General features: G+C 38.2%; 1 protein-coding gene across 8 annotated transcripts in view; it reads left to right on the top strand.

Moving 5' to 3' along the window:
* SHANK2 (SH3 and multiple ankyrin repeat domains 2) overlaps positions 1–18,003 on the top strand; it is a 362,604-nt gene that overhangs the window by 133,613 nt on the left and 210,988 nt on the right. For all 8 annotated transcript variants that reach the window (XM_026850798.1, XM_026850802.1, XM_026850804.1 and 5 more), the window contains 2 exons: positions 1,943–2,252; positions 6,646–6,815. In XM_026850798.1, the coding sequence (XP_026706599.1) occupies positions 1,943–2,252; positions 6,646–6,815 (480 nt within the window). The remainder of the gene's footprint in view (positions 1–1,942; positions 2,253–6,645; positions 6,816–18,003) is intronic.

Below are 18,003 nucleotides of genomic sequence, written 5' to 3'. Positions count from 1 at the left end.
TGAAGTTAGTACTAACCAGGGCTTTCACCCTGACATTTGAAGCATCAGGGTGCTTTCAGTGACATACTTTGCTGCTTTGAAACCTTAAAAAAAATGCAAAATATGAAAACCTTGTAATATCCTGAAAATTAGACAGAGTTTCTGCCAGTTTCTATCATAAATATTGAACTTCTACACTTTATCCCCTTTTAGCAGATTTTAAAGGCTACTTCCCTTATTTCAGCCTTGTTTCAAGCAAAATCTTATGGACATGAATTTAAAGCCCTTTTCTCTCTCTGCACACTGTTCTCTTGTTTGATTGTTCTGATGTTGTTGAGCTATTTACCAGAGAAAGTTTCAGCTCATTAGAAGTATGAAGGATGTTTTAAAATATTCCGAATCGCAGTTAACCATAAACTGATTCTGGTGAAAACTATATCAACCATTCTTCTAATTGCAGGTCCATCTTTCTTTTATCTTATAAATAATGCTTTCAGTTTTGCTGTGAAACCTTAAGTTTTGCTGTGTTCTCTCAATTAAAGGCTGTATTTCAAGGCAGGACAGATTGATTCCTATGTATATTCATATTTATGTGAATTATTTACTTGCACAGTATGACAGACATTCTTATTCTGGTTTTTGTGTGTTTTTGAAGGGTATTGAATGCGTAGACATTTTTGGCACTTTATAAATGGCACTCGCTGGCACTTTAGACATGTAGGATGATGTTTTGTGGGGCTTCTTTCCCAACTGAAATATGATTTTTTGAACATTACACCAGCTCAATGAAGTCCCCAGAATAATGCCTGGCTGCCTTTTATTAGTTACACTACTGTGACTTTTTAGATGTAAATATGTGCACTTTGGATCTAATCCTGCGACCCCATGAGTTCCACTCAAATAAATTAATGAGAGTAGTTGCATGGATGGGGATGGAGGCAAGCATGAGTTTTCAGGGTCAGATCCTCTATTACTTTACAGTATGGGTAGGAAATGCCATCACATCTAGTGATAGTTGGGTGCTATTAGGAAATTTGCCTTTTAAGTTGCACTTGGAAGTAACTGACCCACTACACCACAGCAGTGAGAAAAGGAGATCTGGAAAATGTAGTGTCTGCTTGTACAAATTCTTGTGTGACTGAAGTACTGTACCAGTAACATTGATGAAAGGATGGGACCTCTGGTTTGTATTAGATTTTTATTTCCCTTGCTTTTATTTTTTTGTTGCAACTATTTCATTAGGTAGTATATTGCAGCCTTTGGATGCAGTCATGTTCTCTTTGGGACACGGCACATGACAGAGTGAGTGTATTACCCTCGGGTAATATGTTCTATATACAATAGTAATAGATGTGGTAGAAATGCCTAGATTAGAAAGAGGGGAATACCTAGGGATTACAGCCGTGTAATAGAGTTCTGCCAGGAGAAAAATGTATGTCCTCAATTTTTAACCTGGAAGATGGAGATAAGGTGACTGTTAACACTACAGACTTCAGGTTAGGCCTGAACTTGAGATGGAACAAAATTCTCTCAGTTTAGGTGCCAATGGGAGAAGGAATTTAGAAGATCACACATCAACAGTCCTGCCGATCAGCCTCTGTTCTGTGGGTTTCCAATTGAAGATGACAACATAGCACAAATACGAACTTTTTGAGACTCAAACTTGGCAATAATGGGGTGTTTCCCATTTCCTAGACCATAGTTCAGCTTGTTCAGCAGACTCATGCCATGGGTGTTGCCTAAATATTTATTAAAGCCAGCAGGCAGGTTAACGTTGCCCATTTGTTTTTGGTTTTAATGATATTTTAAAAGATAATTAATTCAGTTAGCTAGGCAGTCAAGGTAGAGTTTCTGTCTCCGCAGAAAAACAATGCCATATGTTGCTAAATCTTTTTATGAGGTGGTAAACATATAGGAATGGTGAAATCATCTGAGATTACCCTGTGTGTCTGTCTTTACACAGTGCCCTTTAGAGAGGCTCCCACCTATTCAAACCGAAGGCGGAGACCCCCGAGCACCTTAGCAGCACCTCGGATCTTGCTTCGTTCCAACAGCGACAACAATCTGAACATCAACAACCTCCCTGAGTGGTCAGCCTCCTCCTCTGCTTCTTCACACCGCAGCCTTTCACCTCATCTACTTCAACAGATGCAGAATAATCCTAATGGAACTGTAAAAACTGTGGGGAGTTACACTCCGTCCTCCCGGAGCCGGTCGCCATCCCTGAACAGGCTGGGAGAGGATGCCAAGCGGCAGCAGCACAGGCACATCAGGTGACTTTTTGACTATTTGCACAGCATGAGATATCCCTAACATCATCATGCTGGACTCCCATCTTCTTTTATGTTATTTATATGCCCATTTTGCCCTCTATATAAAGTATAGGTAATAAAATCTCAGCAAAGTGGAAAAGCGTGAATATTTTCGCTGGAAGCTCCAGTCAAACCCAGCTGTTTTCTCACAGAGCTCCAGCAGCCAGGCAGACTTTAAAGTTCAGCAAAGCTCAGCAGTGACTTATCACTGAGTTTGCACTTCCAAATCAAGGTGCTTGTTCTCAAGATCTTTTAATAGTTGAATGATTGTATTTAGCAGCGAAGTAAAATGTTTCTGAGATACTTGGTCCCTTCATGAAACTGTTGATCTTGCCTGAAACCTATGTTGGAGCTGCTCGTGGGTGATGAAGCAGAGGCTGTTTAAGTTCTCCCTTCTGTAGATGTGTGCTGAACCAAAGAGTAAAATAGAGGGAATAAGTGGGGCTGTGTAGGAGGCTGGCTGAGAGCAAAGGGGCCTTCCTGAGTTGGCAGTGATAGATGTCATGGGTGTCTTTCATGATTATCCTTGCTGCAGGGTTTTGCATTCCCTGTGACTTTGCTGCTCTTTCTTTCCTCTTGAATTACAAATGTGATTTAGCAGGCACCCTCTGCAAATATCCTGCAGCTATGTCCCACTGGAGAGTAAATCCTAACTAGAGTGATGTAGGTGTTGTAAGTAATACAGTAAAACAGAGGATTGTGTCTAAGTTTTGATCACAAAAGGGGGCTTCAGCTTTGTGAAGCCACTGCCCTGTGAACAGACAATTGCAGCTTCACTTTGAGAAGGTCTCAGGAATTGCATCTGTCAAGTGTGTAGGTGATGGAGCTGCACCAGGACAAGGGCTTAAAGCCAGGGCTGCAAAAGTGGAGGGAGGCAGAGCCAAGTACTGATGGAGAGAATTAGAGCTGAAATGTTTTAACCAAACACATTTAATTCAATGGTCACTTAAAACACCAGGCTTTGTCTGTCCTGTTTCCTAATATCAAAAATCATCCATTGTTCAGGGTAGAAAAGAACATGAGTATTGTTAAGAAATGCAGTTGTTGGTTTCTCTTTGTCATTTGTAGGTGTAATGGATTTTTACTTGAATTCTCAAGTCAGTAAAACAAAATGTCATGTAGTTGAAGCTGTCAGCTGTTACCTTGCATGTTCTTGGGCCCTTGGCTGTAGGCACCCAAACTGACAACCACTACTTGTGATAGTAACAATATTGCTGGAGAGTGGAAATAGCGATACGTTGTAAAAAAACAGTTGTCTGAAATGTAAGAATCACTGGAAGGAACAGGCTGCAAATTTGTTACACCAGTGGTTTCATGCAGTGGAGCAAACTCACTTTACCTTGGATGATACAATAATGGCAAAAGCTCATTTGGTTGTAATTTGGGTGATGCTTCGTCACAGGACCCATATCAGCTTAAAACCAGGTTGTCTGTAATGAGGCTTCACTTCAGTGAGGAGGTGGCTGTGTGGTGCTTTTCAGAAAATGAGTGCCCTCCTGTTCCACTGGATAGTGCTGATGCTACCAGAGTGGGAGGTTTTACCTTAGAGCCAGTGATTATTTTAGCTGGAAGGGGTAAAAGGTGCCTTTTCATCAATGTTCCTGGGATAACACACTTCCAAATTCTTGAAATATAAACAATGCTTTGAGTTGGGGGAACAAAACAATTTTTTGAAGAAGCAAACGTTTATTTGCTTTGACTTTATTCAAGCAGTTTCCTCTTCCCTTTCTGAAAGCATGTGATTTTTGGAAATGAGCACAAATGACAGCGGAAAGCAATTTAATGCCTGAAATTTTGTGGAAATAAAATTTTGTTTTTTCTCTTAGCGCATCAGTATCACAGCTACTTAAACTCCCATCCAGCTGCAGAATTCCATATATACCATTAAGACTTGCTTCAGAGATGTGCCAGAGTATATGCAAGTACTGAGAAGAGTGCTGGAGCCTCTCTAAAATTTAAAGACAGCTAAGAGCATTTTATATATAACTTTTCCTGCAGGCAATGCCTTTTCTTGCCACAGGCCTGTTTTACAGTCATGAATGGCACCATACATGGCACTTCTTCACAGATTTTGTTTAACTGTGTGACCACCTACTTACTATCAGCTAAATGTGGGAATTGTTGCTATCTCTGGTTATTATTTGGAAATAATACATTCACCACGAAGCTGTTGCTCCCCTTAGATGAGAAGCCCTTTTTGACATAGCAGTAGGTTGGGTTCTGGAGCGGAGGCAGCCAGAGGGGGTAGGTTAATGAAGATGGTTAGAGTATGACAAAGGGTTAATGAGGTTTGTGGGGTTTGTGGTGTGGAAAGGGACTGGAGAGCGATGCTGGAAGGGGTTCCTCTGATCTTTATAGCCTGTGTGGCTCAGGTGTTTATCTTCTCATGAGGCTGCTGCTTTTCATACCAAACTGGTTTTGAGGGGGGCTGGGGAAGGCAGAGGAACTGGCACCGTTCCTGTGGAATTTGTCCCATGGTGATTAGTGAAAGCACCACCTCAGACAGGGCTGAGCCATCAAGGATGGCCACCTTCTTGTGGGTGAGAGGGAAACATCTGAAATCTCCTCATCCTCCTCCTGCTCCTTCGTGGCATCGGACATGTTGGGCTGGGAGCCCAAGCTGGGAGCAAGGGGAGAGATGAAAGATTTTTTTTTTTTTTTTTTTTTAACCATTAGTAAGCCCATCTCATGAGAAATGATGCATTCAGTGAGTGCAAAGGTTAAATGTGTCATTTCCCCCTCGTCTTTCAGTAAGAGAGGAAATGAAGGTATCCTCTGTGATAGGAGTTAAAGAAGATGCTGGGACATAACGTTGTGAATCGCTGCTACCTGGCAGCTACCAGACTAGGCAGAAAATACAGCTTGATACAAGTGGAAATTGGGTGTGTAGCAACAGTTTATAGATCTGGATTTTTTAAAATTTTACATTCATAAGGAAGAGGGAATGGAGCGAAAGAACTGAAACCCGAATGTCATCTTTTCCTGTCTTCCTTCAAACAACTGTTGAGAGTTGGCTGGGGTTTCTGATGCCAACTCCCATCACAGACATGCAACCAGAGCTCACTTTTAAACTCCTGAGTATGGCTTATCTTTATTAGCACCTGTTGCCAGAAACGAAAGAACAGAACAATGAGGTGAAAGGTTGATGCTATTTCAAGTGGTAAAGAAGTTACTGCAGGACAATGGAAGTGTTCCTGATGAAGATCTACTATGTTTGGTTTTTTACCAGACAGCTTCTATTTTACCTATCTTGAGAGCTTTATTGACTCCTATTTTGTTAGGAGATTGGTTAAAAAAAAGCATGAAGAAACAGTAAGCTTGAGCTCTCATATTTTGTTTTGCTTTAGCAAAATTTTTTCTCTCTCCTTAAAAGAAGGTCATCAGTGCTGTATCACCATTAAATTATTCTGCCTTTGGTATCCTATCTTTTTCCTATAAATCTTTGTGAATATTTTTTCTTATGAATATTTTCTGATTCTAGACTTCCTATGTAAGACCTCAAGTTTTTATGTTTTGGCTTTTTAAGGTTGAATTAGTAGTGTATTGTGAGTTTGTTACGATGTCTCCTATAGGTTTTCCACCCTCTTTAACATTTGACACTTTATGTTTTCATATATTTTTGACAGTTCACTCATTTTTCTGGAGGTTTATTACCTTATGCACTGTTCACTGGAAGTCAGTAATTTCTTCTTTATACACCACAAGTAGATTGTGTGTTGTTTGATGACGTACGACTTACCTGGGCATACCATTCTGAAGTCATTGGGAGAGCTATTGATTGCCAACAATAAGAAACGATTTTTTGGAGAATCTGTTAGCCATGAGAACCAGGCTTTATGCAGATCTGGAATTTAGCTCTGGGCCTTGGAATGATGAAGTAACTCAGTTATTCGGTCCATTCAGTTAATAATTCAATTGTCTTGATTATCCATCTAATGTTACAATATTACAAAGATATCCATTCCCAACAATAATTGTAAATGCTGACTTTTAAAGTCTTTCTGACAAATTGTGATGCTCGTAATGTATGATTTGCATATAAATTTTAAAACTTCATGAGCATCTGTGAATGTGCAAGTTTAATTTGCAGAAAACCTAAAAACTTTAGTGTTAAGTGTTTTCTAGTCCATCATGGTCAGATGAATATTGATTATGTTTCATATTGAAAGATTTCAACCATTAAAAGCAAGTGTTTAGGATTAAAAATGTGCATTTTTTTCTGCAGGGTTAGATGTCTTGCTGGAAGACAATTGTGTTATTCCCCGCTTAATTTAATCCTGCTAATGTGATGGTAGATGATTAACTTTGCCCATTTAAAATAACCAGTTTAATGTTTTTTAATTTCAATTTCCAGTGCCGTTTACAGTCCTAGTGCCAACAAGGATACTTTGTCTGCCTTGGATTATCAGGGTCCAAAACGCAAGCTTTACAGTGCTGTACCTGGAAGACTTTTTATTGTCGTAAAGCCATATCAACCTCAAGGAGAAGGGGAAATTCATCTGCACAAAGGAGATAGAGTCAAAGGTGAGTATGTAATTTACTTTGAATAAACATTTTCTTCTGCTGGATGGAAATTTTATTTTAAAATTATCTTCGAGTTTAGGGAAAAAATAATCTCTTCAGTGGAAGTGCTTTTATTTATTTGTTTCTTTACAGGGTATTTTGCTCCTAGATCTATTTTGTAGCCAATGCATATTTAACTACTGTTTTAACTGTAAATGACTTCAAATTACTACTAAAATTCAGAAATACATGCAGTAATAGCAGCATTGTCTTTTACACAGAGCACGTAATTTGCTTCTGTAGTCATTATAGCAAGACAACTCCAGGGCTTTAAAAGGTTGTAAACATGTCAGCTATCTAAGCAGCTCAGGAAGGAAACGGGGATAAGGTCAAGTCTGTTTCAAGCCCTTTCCTCAAGGAACAATTTATTGGTTAAGTAGAAAAAGTTTCCTCCTGAGAGTTAGGATAAGTAGGTAGGTAGAACCTACTGTAAATATTTTTGTGGAGGAAGTGTGGCGGTGCATATATAATTTCTGTCCACTGGTGCACTTCCCAACTAAGAATATGTTAAAATCAAGGCTAGACTTTGTGTTATTATTTTGAAGGCAGTAAGTATATCCAGGTACAGCTGAGAAAGTGGGCCATGTGGTTTGCAGGATTGCCCTTCCTAAGGGTGCATTGTTACGCAATTTAAGCTGTGGCTTTGCACATCCAGGTAAAACTGGTCATGGAGTAAAAAGACTTTCTGCTCAGTCCATTGAAACTAAATGCCAGTTATGGAAATCAAATAAAAGAGAATAAATTCCGTGTCCTAAATAAAAGTGTTAAGTAGCTGAAAATGTCCTTGAACTGAAACTACTGATCTTACAAAAGAAAACTTCAAATATCTCCTCCCTTGAGCCTGCAAACAGTAGTTGGAAAAAATGGGGAGCTGTTAGAAGGTATTTTTGTATTTTTATTTTTGGATGTGTCTGATTCTGAAGCTTTTGTGGGTTTAATAATTTTTCTTAAGCCTTCAGAAGGTGTAGGACAGAAATCTGAAGAATGCAGCACTTAAACATATGCAAGACTAATTTTAAATGCAAGGAGGAAGGAGGAAGGTTAAACTTAGGAGAGCTGGTGATGTCTGTAGGGCTGAAAAGATAATTTTGCAGTTCTGGGAGATTGTGCCCTGATCAGGTAGTAAGCAATGATTATGTTCTAAAGAAAATAGTGCACAAGAACTCTTGGGAAGAGCCCATATTAACACTTCATAAAACATTATAGAAGTTCCCAATTAATGTAAATTATCTAGGATAGAGTAAAATTAATAGAAGGCAAGAAAAGCTCTGAGGTTATAGAGTTTATTGGGAATGCCAAATATAAAATAAAATTAAAGTCATAAAAACCAGAATTCATTTTCAAATTCAAACAAAACTGACAGAGTTTTGCATGGTTTGGGAACCAGCCTTGTAAACATCCGCTGTATGAGAATAAGTGCAGGAGAAGTAATGCGTAATTAGCGCTTCGTAAAAGCCTTTAAGTGTCAAAAGAATGGGTACAGTCTCGGGAGAGGTAAAGCTATATTATGAGTAACTGTCATGCAAAAATGTAAAGCAAATTAAAAGCAAATGAAATCTTTTCATACCTTTGCAAAAGAATACTGGCTCGGGTTAAAGTGTGAAGATTTGAGGTCTTCTGTATGGAGTTCTGACTGGAAGAGGGGAGGAATAAAACAGTTGAGACAGATTCTTTTTGGCCAAGTACAAGAAAATGAAAAAAATGTTGCATATAGTGGGGAAAAAAAAAAAAAAAAAAAAAGATATTAAAAAGCGAGACTTAAATACACCCCAGAACTCTTTGCTTATTTATAATCTCGGAAAATTTAACACCAGGAAGAGTTGGTAGTACCTGCACAGGATGAAATTTTGGGGTACATGAGTGGTACTAAATAACATGCTACAGTGAGTGTGTTTACAGAGATGTAGGAGGTTCCAGGAGATAAAGAATGAGTATGGTTGAACACCATCATCTGTTCTTGAGGGGACGTTGTACACAGTTGTGTTCAACTGACTTGCTGGGCTTAAAGAGATAGCAGTATTTTTGTTTATGTGGAAGATATAAGATCAACATAGGTTCTTGTCACCAGAATAAAACAATAGAGACTCCGGGTAGTTCTGGAGAAAGACAAAACAGAAAATGTGTTCCCTGGCAAAAAGAGGAATCAGTGCGTTTGCTAGGGATGCTGAATTTTATAGAGGCATTTGTTTTCTGGCTGCTTGTTTATGTTAGAATTCAAGACTATTAGATGTGAAAATATCCCAAGAATAAGGGATTTAAATTACAGTGAATTTAATATTTTAAAAATCTAGTTCAGGAGCCCTTGGTTCTAAGTTACTATGACAGTAACTGGAAAACAATGGAAGAAGATATTAGCCCACTTTTCAAATTTTACAATAGTATGATCTAAACTTGAGAGCAGTGATTTTTGTGGGGGACACTAATCAGTGAATGTTAAAATGCTGAAATAGAAAATGAGGTCATGTCTGCTCTGTGAGTTTTGAGTCTTTATAGGGAAGATGTATGTTTACTGAAACTTGACTGCAAATTAATTTTTACTATTAGAAAAAGGGTGCACGTGCCCATCCAACATCAAATCATCCCTGCAGGGATTATTTTTCCAACTTCAAGTGTATGATTTTCCCATTGACTTATAACCTGGCAGAGGTCTAGCATTTGCAGGCACACTTGTTTTAGAGCATTTTATAGAACTTTGATGCCATAAACTCTAGTGACATTTCTATACATGTTGGTCTGCATTTCAAAAAAGTTTGGAAAAAGTGTATATAGGGATTGTCAGTGTTATGATTTAGGATGAAGTCTTGTGAAGTGTAATTTAAGGCTGTTTGCATGGCCAGGCTGCAACACCAGATGACAGATTCCCATTGCTAATCAAAGGAAGAACTTCCAGAGCAAGGTCAAATCCTATTTTGTGTTACCATGTCAATGGTTCCTCAGTTGTCACAAAAAATATGTCAGAATGAACACAACGAGCTCATGTAGAGAACAAAGAGTCCAGGCAAAAAGTCAGCGAGGCTTTAAAAAGGTTGTGTAACATTGTTGAGGAAGCTGTTCAAACTTGGCATATGTGACAGAAATCCAAGTTAAGTTAAATCTGGATTCATGTCCCTGTTGCAGTCAAAATGTAATTATTTATAGAGAATAAAAAAAATTACTCCAATGTACCAACCATTGATGGATTCCCTCTCCATCATCCAAAAGTGCAGGCAGTAGAGCTCTTGCAGTCCTCAGTACTTCTTGTGTTTTGTGTGAGTGCCAGAATTTCTGGCTCTAAGGAGGTCCTGCTGCTTTTCTCTTTCTGAGCAGAAATTCCACTTGGTACTGGATATATTTTCTGTCTTTTAGAGACTTGCTTAGCAAGACCATGATCTAGTCAGGACTGACGTTCTGATTTTCTGGGGGTACACATGCCTCTTTGGGGTTTAGCCACTCACTGTGTGCAGTGCGTGGAAGAAATGAAACAACATTAAACCCCATGGAATTAAATTTTTCTTCACTTTGGGATCACCTTAGCCTCACATTTAAGAAATAAAAAAGCTTTGTCTCAGCCCCTCTCCTCTGCCCGCTTGGTAGCTGCACTGTTCTGTATAAAGCACTGATGCTAAAGTACTGGTTTCTTGGAGTGTTTTGGGGAATTCAAACGTGTCTTGGCATTTGCTGTGGGATTCTAACCCGTGTTCCGTCTGCCCCTGGGGAGATGCTCATCACATGTACATCCCATGAGACTAATCACAGTAAAGATGTAGCAAGGCATTTACTACAGGGATAAAAACCCAGAACAACATATTAGAGAAAGGGATTAGTTGGGAAATGTTATTATGGATTTTCTTCTTTAAATTGGTAGAATTAGAAGGGTCACAGAGAGGGATGAAATCCTAAACTCTTGATGAAAAGTGCTTTCATCAGAAGAAGATGAGGCAGAATTTTTTTTTCTTCTTTCTCAAACTGCTAGAAGTGCATGAATAGTTCACAGTATATGATACAAGGAAACTGCTCAGAGAAAGCTGTGAATGGGCAAGGTCCAAAGCAAATGTAAACTAATCAAAATCCTCTTGAATTAATAGGATATTACATAGCCTATACAAAAATATCTGCTTTATTTTTAGTTGTTAGTCATACATACTGACATCATTTGTGTGTCTGCCACTCATGAAAGAAGGGCCATGGCTGTTGTAAAAATAAATCTGATATCTTTATTTGTACAAGAACCCTGATCTTACGTTTTCACATTATTGAAGAAGAGCTAGCTTCATTCCTCACTGAAACACTTCTAACATATTTTGTTTCCTTCTTCATTTTAGGTGTAAGTCCATAACAATAAATCTGCCAAAATCCAAACACACGCATATATATATAAAGTATCTGTAAAATGTATTTTGATCAGCTTTTGCGTTGCTAAATTTGTTACACGGGAAATCAAGTGGTCTCTTTTATAACAAAACTCAGATGTCTGAAGATAACGCAATGCTCTAAAGTTCTTTGTGAGTGAAGAATTAGCAGTTTTCTGTGTCACGAAAGACAAAGCAGTACAGAAGAATCTCTGCACCCTCGGGAAGGTTACGTGAGATTCAGATCCATACTAGCTTGCCCTGTTGGAAGGGTAACAGATATGAGTTCCAGATACTAGTTAACATGGTGCAGACAATCTCCGGTCACTGAGAAACAAAACAATGAAAATTGTTTTCAGAATCAATGTAATAGTAAAATAAACCTGAAATGCATATGAATTATCATCCCTCACTGACCTAGAAAGTAAAAACCCACATGGCTGCCTGATTGAAATACTTTGGGAACTTCTGAAGTCTCACCCTATTCACAGTTTTGGTTTTCTTGTCTTTCTATGTGTTTTTATTACAGAGCTCCCATGTGCTGTGTGATTTCTAGTTATTTCTTCGGATTTCCAGGTCCCAGATCATAGTATAGTTTGTCCATGGGTGTCTTCCAACTGAAAATTTTTACTTTCCTCTCATTTTTGTTGCCTGCCCTGATAGTAATATCTATCTTTCACCTGGAAGGCAAACAGAATACAGAACTAGTTTTGGAAAATGCTCAGTTGCTTTAACTCTTACTGTGATTAAACAAGTTTTCTAGTGCTTAATATCTAGAAAAATGGGGAGTTATTTCAGTATCTCAAATACACTCCAACAGACTTTTTCATGAACTTCTGAGATGCCTCCTGTGCAGGCACAGTCTGCACATCTGAGAAGAGTTTACCACAACCGAGGTCTGTTCTCAGCTACATTCTCCAAGGTCAGAGAAACGGTAGTAATTCAGTAGTAGTGAATCAAGCATCTGCTCTAGGCAGAAAGTCAGTAGTTCTCAGCATTAGAAATATTGACCCTTGCAACACTCCTTTTTATTTCAGGGTGATCTCAGCCAGTAGGGCAATCCAAATATATCGCTAACATTTTCATTTCTTGTGAAATCTACTTGTAAGTCGTATTGAAAAAGAAAGATTATTAAACCCCTGCTGTGCTTGAAGATATTGCCAACAGACAGTGCTCGTGGGCAGAAGGCAAGTTGGTCTCCCGGGCTTTTGCACTTGTTAGATTAGTAAATAAAATACTGGAAAGGGAAGAGCCTCAGGAAACCTGTTTTGTTTCTTCAAGAGCATTTTGTACCTTGTGTGAATAAGTATGGCAGCAAAATTTAACCTAAGAGGTTTGCATAAGCATTGTTTTGCTACTCTTTTATATGAAGGATGAAAGTAATGTGAAATGGAATATTAATCTTACCCAGATTCATTGGTCTGTTTTGCTTCCTTACTATCTCCTGACTTGATTGGTTTGATTTAAATTTCTAACATAAATGATTATGACTCCACAGATAATAACCTAACTCATTTCTTCAAGTGCCTTGTATCTGAAGAGCAGGAGAGAGTTGTGCTTCAAGCTGTTACATCAAAGTGTTGTAATGAAGACACGGCCTTGCTGCTTCTCCAGCAGGAGAGCTTGCTTTGCTGTCAAGGCTGCAAGAAAGTGATTAGGAACATAAGAACATCCACAAATCCCTGTTGTCTTCGCACTTGACTGCTTAAAAGCAGCCTTCCTTCAGTAGTCAGTAACTGGCCTGAAATATTCAGGGGACAGAGAGTACCAGAAGACCAAGAGGAGCTATGGATGGCATAGGAGCACACTAGCATAGTCAGACACAATAGTACAGGCTCCAAATCTCAGTTGGTTTGGGCCCTCTTCTCAAATTAATGCTCTCTACTCTGCCTTCCCCTGACCTGTAGTTTGGGCATTGCTGTGGAGCAAACTCCACTCTGTCCATACCTTCCTCAACAGAGATGGTGATCAACGTTACAAATGCATTTTTCCAATACTTGATTTGAATTTTTATCCAAAATTCCAATCAGTGCAGAAGATTTGTTTCTTATGCTGTTTTTCTCTCTCCTTCACTTTCCCCAAATTCTTTAAGACTTAACATGGAAAAGACAATCTACATAGGATGAAGTTGTTGGCAAAGATAAAAAAGAAAAAAAAATACAGGGTCAAGTCTTGAACAACACAGCTAATTCAGTTCTATTTCAGTTGAGCCGTATTTCCTTACGTTTAGACAGTTATGTGCAGGTTATTGTATTTGTGGATTTTGATGTCATGAGTGGTTGCTCTGGTGACAGTCACTGTCATCTTCTCATTCCAAGGTCCTTTTCTTGACCACTGCTTGTGTGATCTGTTTCTTTCTTGAGAAACTAGAGGTGATAAAAGATGAAAAGCTGGTTTAAGTCAGGATTTAGCCTGACATTGATTGTGGCCATGGTGGTTTGGGCTGGTGATCTGCACCCAAAACCTGATGCTAAGGCTCCTTAGGCTTACTATCTGCTTGCAGCATGGGTGGCCATAGAGACCTCTGGGACACGGCACATGTGTGGTAAGCTCAGGGTGTGGCAGTTAGACTGCTGGGAGAAGCCAGACAATTAAATACTGAACTACAGGTAGGTAAGGTAGCTTTTCAGCTAAACCGAGTCACTTGGATTACAGAAAGGTAAACTTGAAGCCACAGTTGGATCACACATTCGTTTTGGAGGCAAAACTGGAATTTAAATGTATGTTTAAGAAGTGAGGAATATTTTTGCCCATGTTATTTTCCTAATTTGGTTTCTCTGTGAGGCCCCATAGCCCAGGATGGGGAAGAACTGCTGAATTTGCTTCTCCACTAAAAGAAATGCCTGTGGATCCGCAATCGAATCTGAGTGCTCAGGTCAATTATACAAAATCATTGATTGCAGATACACGAGGCTTTCCTTCCAGATTGTATGTGGACTCCACAGGAACATTTCCTGTACGGCAGCTGGGGCACAGTCACTTGTTTGCATGCTGGAAGCCGTAACGTGGTTGTCGTCAGGGTGATAGACAATGACTTTCTTTCCAGTCCTGTTGCGCCAATCTCAAGTTATGTCAGTCTCTCCTGATTGTTTGAAAGCCAGAAATGCTTGGCCCATAAGGCAGAACAGACAGATCCTGTTCATCATTAATCACAGGGAGGGAGGGGCATCTATCAAGGAGCAAGTAGGGGTAGATAAAGAAATAGAGTAAAATTTAATCTAAAATGAGCTTTTAAGAAAAAGATCTCTCTTTAAGAGAGAGCAAGATTAATTGTAACTTGTGCTGACCTTCATTTATGTTGTGTGGAAAGACTGAGTCGAGTTGCACTTCAGATGCAGAGAACTGTCACTCTGCACAGTGCATGTCCCTTAATATGGTTTTTGATTTACCTGGTTGTACACAAAGATAGATCAAACATTGAATTTCTGTTTACATTTATAAGTATACTTCTGAAATAAGTTGCAATTACAACTCAAGGTTAGGAAAATACATTTTTAAGTTGTAACCATTTTAGGGGCAATTTTAAGCAAAATTGTATTTATCACTGAAATAGGTATTCTTGCATAGATTATTTGTCATTTGGAAGACCTCCTTCCAAAAGGAAAATTTACATCAGACAACAGATACTTCTACAAGAGAAAAGCCTAAATTGTAGTAGTAAGTATTTCTGAGCGAAAGAAGTTAGGTCTCTACCCATTGGAAAGTAAAAAGTTTATTTTTAAAAAGCAAATCCAGAAGATTGTTGTGTCAAAACACAAAACCAGAGTTCAGATTAGCACTGAACCTTCCTTTGCTAAAATTCAGATGAAACCCCTTTGTATTCCATTAGGTAAGTGGCATTTGTTGTCAATAACAGAACCATGGAATCAGGTAAGTAACATATCCATGCTGCAGTTCAGATGGAAAGGGCGCTGTCACCATCCCTTTCAGGTTAAGAATGAAATGCTGAAATTTTCCGCTTTCGACTGTGTGGTCTAGAGAGCTTTCATCTTACATAATTCCACATCTCACTAAAAGTATTGATAACTTCAGAGGCGCTTGATTAGCAGACAGAGCTTTTATTTTTAGCTCTGATAGTTCTTAGAGCAGCATAGGCTAGTTCAGCTGCTAGAGTTTTCAGTGGATTTTCAGTCTTACTTTATACTTTAGTGGCATTCTGTTAATTTTTCTCCTGGTTGTAGAAATGTTCTTTTTCCAGAAGATGATCTGCCATTCCCAATCCATACAATTATTTATTTTCCTGGAAAAGAAGAATGCAGTTCATACAAGCACCAAAAATTGACTGTAGATACTACAGACATTTCAGATCTATTGTGTAGCAGCTATATAGACAATTGACTGAATTTGGCTGTAAATTTCATTGACATTTTTGCAATTAAGGATACTTAATCACTGAAATTTCAGTACCACAAGGAATTTAGAAACAGTATGCACTATCATTTGATGGAAAAATATACTCTATTTCTTGATTGTGGCATGCTAAAGGGAGCTGTAGTGTGGGAGAATAAACCTTTTTTATTGTTTTGATTAAAGTGATTTCTTTATATATTCAGTAATTAAGCTCTTTGAGATAAGTATGTTATATTAATATTAATTACAATATACACTTTGTCAACAAATTTACAGAAGTTGCAAGAGACAAAACATCCTGTGCTCATTTGGCGCTGTATATAGTTTTCTTGTATTTTCTCTGGACTTTAGCAAAGCAGAATCTGGCTGATATTAAGTATAATACTTTGTAAACATTAAAATAGAAGATCCTGATTGGCACCTGCCTGTACATGTTTTCCTGTTATTCTTTTGTTTGGTATTTGTCCAGTTTTGATTTGCAGTTTTGTTCATATAATTGAACATAATTCTTGTTCTAAACTATACTTCTGTTGTGAAAAGACATTGCAGCAGGGTTCATGATGTTACTAGAACCTTAATTTTACTCTTAGAATGTCAGATTCTTTTTGTAATTCACGTTGTGAGTAAAGAGACCCTGGCCTGCTCTTGCCATAGCAACCACATCTTTTGTTTTTTACTAAAAAGGAAAAAACAATTGAAGTGATAAAGTTTAATTCTTAATTTTGGGCAAGTTATCCTTTGATTTACCATTTTTATGTCCTCCAGAAGGGCAAATGTTGATTGGAAGATCTCTTGCTGGTACCAAATTATCTATTACAGCGTGTCTCTCAAGCACTATTGTGAGAGGGAAAAGGCAGAAATGAAGGCCTCATTCTAAAAAAGCATTCATAAATACAAAAGTTAAATTATATTTTTTGATTTATCTGTCAAGCTGTCAGTTACCCACATTGGAATACATGAAGTGTTGCCAGTTTTTATAGATACGTAGATTATTATGGCTTTGGCACCTGCTGCAGATTTCGTAATAATGGCACCACCTGAGATACAGGAAAAAGATGTTAAGTTATTTGGTAGTGCAGAGCCACCTAGATCTCAATTTCTGCATTTTGAGTATTAGGCCATGTGTGCTTATCCTCCATCTCACCAACAGTTTGTCTCTGTCTCCTCACGTCAGCTGGCTACCCTGCCTCCCCACGTTGGCCTCTTGCGTTCTCTTTGTGCCTCTTGCAGTTCCGTCAGGCTTTCTCTTCCTTTCTTGGCACCCGTAATGATGTTTTTCCTTGACAGTAAGTCCAAATGTACTGTCATTTTGTTTGTAGATGCAATCTTGCTTGAACCAGAACTGTGAAGGCGGGCTGCATTCTGGCAAGGCCTCATTTCCCCTTCTACTTCTTTTCCATAGATGTTATGTCTTCAGGCAGGACTGCTTGTATTTTTGCTTGGCTCTCGCTATTAGTAATTGCTAATATTTAATAATTCATGTAAGAATGATCTAAAGTGGGATTGCTTCTGCTCTGTAGTAATCACTTTTTGCCTTACACCCACAGGTAGACTTGCAAAGCAAGTTTCTTTTCCACCTTGATTTGGATGTCTTATCAGCTGCTGCTACCATAAACACATGAAATTACTCTGTGGGTTTGAAACACCCAACTTCCTTCTTAAGAGTGCAGATGCTTTTTGGAGATGGAAATGTCCATGTAATTTAGAGTGTCAAAATAGCAGATCTGACAGATCAATACAATAACAAATTAGGAAAGTCCTTCTCAACCTCTGAGTAGTTTTTGTTCTCCCTATCTTGCTGGTTTGTGAAGTGAAATCAGGACTGAGATCCTGTGCTGAAAACTCTCCTCAGAAAAACCCAACTGCTTGCTGTAGGAATCTTTCACGCTCTCACATTTTGAAATTTCTTTTGGCTGTAGTCCTATGCTCACTTTTATGATTTGAAATTAAATCAATGTATAGTAGGATCCTACAGTAATTATAATATCTATATATGTTATTAATTTTCTTCCTTATCTCATATATAAGAAATGTACTCTGTTCTTACGTGAACAGAGCTTACATTGTTAAAAATATACTTAAAACTGATGGATATCCAATATATATTGGATGAATGAATAGTCTTCTGTTTCATGTTACACTGAATTAGCAGGTTGACTTTGTGTGATAATGTCACAGACTTTAATAATTTTCAAGAATAACTGGAATTTATCAACATATTTTTCATTAGTTATGCCCCAAGATTATTTTTATTTGTATTATGTAATTTATTGATACAATCAAAGCACAGATCTCTTTTTTTTTTTTTTTTTCATTTTTGCTTGGATGTAAATGTAGAAATGAAATATTTCCTGCTCATGTTAACAATATCAATAGGTGTTAGGTAACTAAAAGAAAAGGCATGCTAAAATTTTTTTATTCAGCTTAAGTGTCACTGTAGTGTTGTCAGTGCCTTCCAAGGTCAGTGCCCT

Source organism: Athene cunicularia (assembly GCF_003259725.1).
Source record: "Athene cunicularia isolate RWA chromosome 5 unlocalized genomic scaffold, athCun1 chr5_part3, whole genome shotgun sequence".
Lineage (NCBI taxonomy): Eukaryota > Metazoa > Chordata > Aves > Strigiformes > Strigidae > Athene > Athene cunicularia.
The sequence above is the reverse complement of the archived record's forward strand: the minus strand, read 5'-3'. Positions and strand labels throughout refer to the sequence as shown.